The sequence below is a fragment of the Dendrobates tinctorius genome, unplaced genomic scaffold (assembly GCF_039654945.1).
Source record: "Dendrobates tinctorius isolate UK_male_01 unplaced genomic scaffold, ASM3965494v1 ptg000009l, whole genome shotgun sequence".
NCBI lineage: Eukaryota > Metazoa > Chordata > Amphibia > Anura > Dendrobatidae > Dendrobates > Dendrobates tinctorius.
The window spans coordinates 3,678,052-3,684,051 of record NW_027361677.1 but is presented as its reverse complement, the minus strand read 5'-3'; the positions used below and the strand labels follow the sequence as shown (position 1 = coordinate 3,684,051).

Genomic DNA, 6,000 nt, shown 5'->3' with positions numbered 1-6,000 from the left:
ATTGACATGCAGCAGTCTGGAGAGACACTCCACATGTCTTGGTGATGGGCGGGCATCTCTGGACGGATAGTGGGCATGGGATTTTGTAAAATCCCATCCACTATGCTGTAACATCTGGACGCTGCAGGTTGGACGCTGAACAAGTATGCAATGTCCAACCCGCAGCGTTTTCTGATCGTCTGCACATACCCTGAGATGAATGCTGATGCATGCTGGAAAAATAAAGATAAAAGCAGTTGGCTCCAGTGGTTGACTCCAAATAGGTTGTCTTCTGAGGGGACTTCTTACAGGCTTGTGAGACTGCTAATGGACTATCGTTCCCGTGGCCAATATTCAAGAAAAACAGACAAAACAAACTTTAACTTAACATGTAATGTATTATACATCATGATACAGCAAACTTTAACATTAAATATAACCATCACATGAATATGAAGAGGTCAAATTCCCTTTATCTATGTTAAGATTGCTCCCTCTTCCAGAAGATAGCAGCATATTAGATAGTTGCTCATCACAACAAAGTCCAATTATCTGAACCATATTATGAAAACAGTAACAAATAAAATGAATACAATACAGAGGTATATTATAACGATGAGTCGGTCCACTACGATGGCTGCGGCATGCCATTCTGTCATGACCTCATTAATTTCACCAGACTCTACAATGTTCTTGTGGATCTTCTTGACTTGTAGCAGAAGCATCTTCAACATCTTCACCTCCGTACTATCTTTCTTGTCTCTTTCAAACTTCCTTTCAGATTCCAGCCTTTGCTCTTCTACCTCCCTGCTATTAACATCTAAAATGAAATATGAAGACTTTAAGGGAACCTGATATGTCCAGAAACTACATTTACCTGCTGATATAGGGTTCATCTGCAAGTAAATAGTATTTAAAGAGGACCTGTCACCAGGTCAAAAGAGGACAGTTTTTTGTTTTATTTCATTCATGCTGCTCCCATGACGCATTTTTTTTCTTTTTTTTTAAATCCTGTATACAGTTCCAGAGATATGGCCCTTTTTGTTTAAGCACTCATTTTTACGGTTTATACATGGGGGCGTGGCTCTATGGATAATAATGCAAAGCATCCTAAAGACTCACCCCCAGAAATTCCTGTGAGCCACTTCCCCTTGACCGTAAAAATTAGTACTAAACAAAAAGGCCCATATTTCTGGAACCGTATGATGGATTTAAAAAAGAAAAAGAAAAAAGAACAATACTCTGGGGAGCAGCGGGAATAAAATAAGAATAAGTGGGCACTTTTGATCTGATAACAGGTCCTCTTTAAACCAGGCTTACCTAAGCTACAGGGAGAAAATAGTTTTATTCTCTATGCAGCCTCTCGCTTCCAATCATTGGGGTGGTGCAGGGGCTACTCAATATACACCTCTCCCCATAACATTGACTGATAACCTGCTCCGGAGCCTGCCCTGATGACTGGAACTGAGCAAGTGCAGGAAAAATATTACCTAATTTTCTCCATGGAGCTGTTGCTCCACTAAGCCTATTAGCCATGATTTAAATGTTATTTACCTAGAGATTACCACCATATCTGCAGGTAAATAGCATTTCTGAAGGTGACAGGTTCCCTTTATATCAGAATTTATAGCTATTCTATTATCCTCCCATTCCCCTACATACCGTACATCTACTTACATGTTTCTACTTCTGGAAAGGTGATCCCATATTTCATAAAAGACTTCCTCTTAAAGCAAAGAATACGTGCCAGGTATTTCAAAATCCAACATTTTATCCACAAAGGGACGGTTGGTTGAGTTTCGGATAGCATTATCATATAAGAAACAGCAACGCATCCAAGTATGCTGATCACCATGACCGCCATGACCACACAGCAAAAGATACCTGTCCAAGAGTAAAAAAATAGGTTTATAGAAAATGAAGATAAATGGACAGACTGCTTGGAAATAGGTAGATTTTAAAAACTGTCTAAAACACCTAAGGTTTGAATCATCAAAGATTGAAACCACTATTCTGGTGTGAAATGCTTTGAAAAGTTGCTTATTTTTGGCTTCATGACTTTGGGGGAACCATATGACAGAAAATATCCAAAAGTGATGCCATTCTAAAAAGTGCACCCCTCAAAGTCATCAAAATCACAGAATTCACAGAAATGAAAGCAAAGTAATAGAGGGAAGTCTATAAGACGTGACATGGCTGTGATTGAGCTGGAAGTGCCCACACATTAATTATTGAATGGCTGCGCTGTAGCCTTTGAACAACGTTTGTTCAGGTTGCTGAACCCAAACAGTTGTAGGGAAGGTGACCTGACGGACGGACGGACTTGTCAGAATAGAGAAAGGAAGGTTTGCACAGTTTAGACAGGTGTCACTTAGTACAGTGGGGAAACAGAAGGAAAGTGTAGTGGACGTGCAGTAACTTGGGTTGACCTTTAGAGGGCAGGGAGGAGTGTGAGCATAGGACTTGACATCAGCTTAGGGCTTAAGAAACCATTGGTCATGGGGGGCGGAGTTAGAGGGAATTGGGAAAGATATAAATTTGACAGGAGGGTTCCAGAAAGTTCCAGTCCCCAGGGGGAGCTCAAGTGATGAGGAGACTGTGACAGTTGTGGCACTGTGAGGAAAAAAAAAAACAGGGGGACTGAGGAGAGAGAAAGTCAGGGGGGTGGTCCTCACACGAAGTACTGCAGTATAGACGAGGCTCCGGGTGTAGGACACCGTGTTTGGAACGACGTGCGACCAGTAACATTACTGTTGGTGTACAGGCCTACGGCAGCCACAGTGACGGAGCTGTCAGAAGCGTCATAGAGTGAAGAGGGGGCCGGTACATATATAGATGTCCCTGGAGAAAGCACGGTGAACCCTTGTGTATTGTAACCGGAGTGCTGTGAAGGAAGTGCGGTGTACTGTGTGGCCGTCTGGCGGACGGCGAGAGAGAATAAACTTGGACCTGTTGCACCAGAAACTTGCCTCCAGCTTGTGTCTGTACGTCAATGCGCTGTATACAGAGGGACCACCCCCCAGCCCGGCCCATCAACCCTACACTTGGCATATTCGGCAGGATCAATGCCGCTAATACAATATCTTCTGCGGCAGGCCTGCCTCTGAGGAGTGGGAACGGACTTGTACTGCACTGTGTGGATTACAAATACCTGTGGATTACAAATTATCAACCAGTGGATTACAAATTGAGAGTGCTGTGGCGTACCTGCGTTGCCAGCAGAGGATCTGGGACGGTACCAGGTCTGGTGCAGGATGGCGGTGCTGCTTCAGCGCAGAGGAGAGATCCGGGTGTTTGCCGTTGTTCCCGGTGGACTGGGGCCCCCTCCTACATACCCCTGGGGACTGCGATATGTACCGGGAGGCCGATACTCCCACATATTGGACCCTGACAAGTGGGTGGAAAGGCCTGCTGTCGCCCCACCCAACAGAGGGAGTGGCATAGAGGAAAAGTTTGGCTGCGGCTGTCTGGCGCCATTCGAGTGCTGCCCATCGGACGATATGCAGCGCTGTGGATGTCGGGGCATCGGGCGCCTGGAGTGGCGGTGGCGCCGGGAGGTCGAGTCACGCCAGAAAATGCCTTTCTCAGAGTCACGGGCAGAAAATTGGATGTCGAGCAGAGAAGTGGAGCCTTTGTGGAGCCAGCAGGAGCGGCCACCAAAGATACCAGCTGGAAACCTTCCCGCGGAGCTCCTGAGCCTGGAGGCTAGCCCCGCCGGACGGCGGGGTGAAGAGCGGAGACTGCAGGAGGAGCCGCGCAATAACGTGACGAAGGCCACGGTGCCAGGGAAGGTAAGAGTTCCCCCGGCCCCATCAGTGGCTCCGCAGGCGGCCCCCACCATACAGCCGCAGCACCCAGCATCTTGTACCCCCGAGAGCCTGACCAGGGAAGGTCCTACCGTCTACGCGGAGCTAAGCGAGGTCTCCGCTCCCGACCCCGAGCCATCCTGCTAGGTGTCGCCGTTGCGGAGCCTGCCACCAGAAGACGCTGTTGCGGTATCTCTGCTGATAGCGACCTCATCTCTGAAAGCGGCCGCTGTTCCGGCTCAGTCTGAAGTTCCAGGTGCGGCCTACCCCGCGGCCGCAGCTAGGCCGGTGTTGGAGTCGTCTGAGGCCTATTTGTCAATCCCTGTGGCCCCACATCTGGAAGACCTGCCTGCCCCTATCCGCCACCCGGCCCCAGCGGCTGCTGGGCAACAGACATCACCAGCCGCCTCTGCCCTGATTTTGCCCCCGACTAAGTCCCGCCCACCGGACTTCCGGGCTCACATCGGACCCTCCGTTTGGGTCGCAGGAGTGGTGAAAAAGAAGAAAGCCGGAGAGCAGGAAGTATGGAACCTGCTTAATGCAAAGGGGGAGGTTGGCATGGCGGCGACACGATCTATGGGACAGCTCGTGTATACAAATATACCCAGGGGTATGGGTTCATACGCGATCTGGCTACCGGCCAGAAGGTTTATCTTAATGTGGCCTCTATTCGTCACGGCCGGGCTCTACACGAGGGGGACTTGGTGTCGTACTACAAAGAGTACTGTCCCCGCGGCTACTACGCGGTAGCTGTGATTGCTGAGTCCGAAGGTCACGAGCCCCCGAAGAAAGAACTCACAGGACACTCCTTACATCCCAGGAGCTCCACGGCTGTGGGGCCCCTCGCTGCCGGCCACTAGGAGGTGGCTTGAACTTTCGAATTTTCGTTGCACCATTGTGCAAAGCACAAGGACAGTTTGCATCCAAGTTAATGAAAAAAAAAAGTTTAATATAAAAATTGAAGTTTTTGTGTGTTAAGCCTGATAAAAGCGGGGATGTAAGGAGAGAGGAAGTGACCATGTTAAAGGAAGGGGGAGAAGAAAATCTGTTATGTTTATGTTTATTATATGTTGGTTTTAACAAGCAATAGAAAAGATGTAAGAAAATGGGGTACTTGTGATATTAGTTGTTTTGATGCATAATATGCACAAGAAAATGCAACAGGTCCGGGTAAGAGAGGGTCTGAGCGACCAAAGGGAAGTGTGAGATCCAAAGGGATCTATGTGTTGAGAAGGTCTGGGAGACTGAGACGCCGACCATGACGTGTAACCAAAAGAAAGGCAAAGAGATGGAAGACGTGAGAAAGACAGTCGTCCTAGGTCAGGTCCCTGACACCACGGACACCCCTGAAGGAAGAAGGCGGACGCCGACAATGATCTGGTAGGTGTAAGGCCTCGATCATGGCGTACCGGATAGTGGAAGGTGACAGAAGGGGAGAGTAGGGAAAGGTACACACCGGAAAGAGAATCCAGGTGTACCTAGCCCAATTTGAAAGACGTTGTCATGTGGCGTGCGCGCTGGCAAGTAGCAGTAGGCTGCTCGGAGCATGGTGCTCCCAGTTTGGTTCGGCCCCTGCGGGTAGTGGGTTTGGCCCAACAGCTAGTCCGACAACAGAAGGTAGGGTAAGCTTCAGAACGACGAAAGCAGGGATTACGATTGTCGAGGACGACAATAGACAAAGGAAGGAGGAGTATAGGGAAGGTGACCTGACGGACGGACGAACTTGTCAGAATAGAAAAAGGAAGGTTTGCACAGTTTAGACAGGCGTCAGTTAGTACAGTGGGGAAACAGCTAGGAAAGTGTAGTGGACGTGCAGTACCTTGGATTGACCATTAGAGGGCAGGGAGGAGTGTGAGCATAGGACTTGACATCAACTTAGGGCTTAAGAAACCATTGGTCATGGGGGGCAGAGTTAGAGGGAACCGGGAAAGATATAAATTTGACAGGAGGGTTCCAGAAAGTTCCAGTCCCCAGAGGGAGCTCAAGTGACGAGGAGACTGTGACAGTTGTGGCACTGTGAGGAAAACCCAACCAGGGGGACTGAGGAGAGAGAAAGTCAGGGGGTGGTCCTGACACGATAGACGAGGCTCCGGGTGTATGACACCGTGCTTGGAACGACGTGCGACCAGTAACATTACTGTTGGTGTACAGGCCTACGGCAGCCACAGTGACGGAGCTGTCAGAAGCGTCACAGAGTGAAGAGGGAGATGGTACA

At 48.8% G+C, this 6,000-nt stretch overlaps 1 protein-coding gene across 1 annotated transcript in view; it reads right to left on the bottom strand.

The window, feature by feature from the left end:
- Positions 1–527: 527 nt before the first annotated feature.
- LOC141095499 (5-hydroxytryptamine receptor 3A-like) overlaps positions 528–6,000 on the bottom strand; it is a 70,783-nt gene continuing 65,310 nt past the window's right edge. The window contains exons 9-10 of the mRNA XM_073581530.1: positions 1,657–1,863; positions 528–799 (exon numbers count right to left, since the gene is read on the bottom strand). Coding sequence (XP_073437631.1) covers positions 528–799; positions 1,657–1,863 — 479 coding nt within the window. The remainder of the gene's footprint in view (positions 800–1,656; positions 1,864–6,000) is intronic.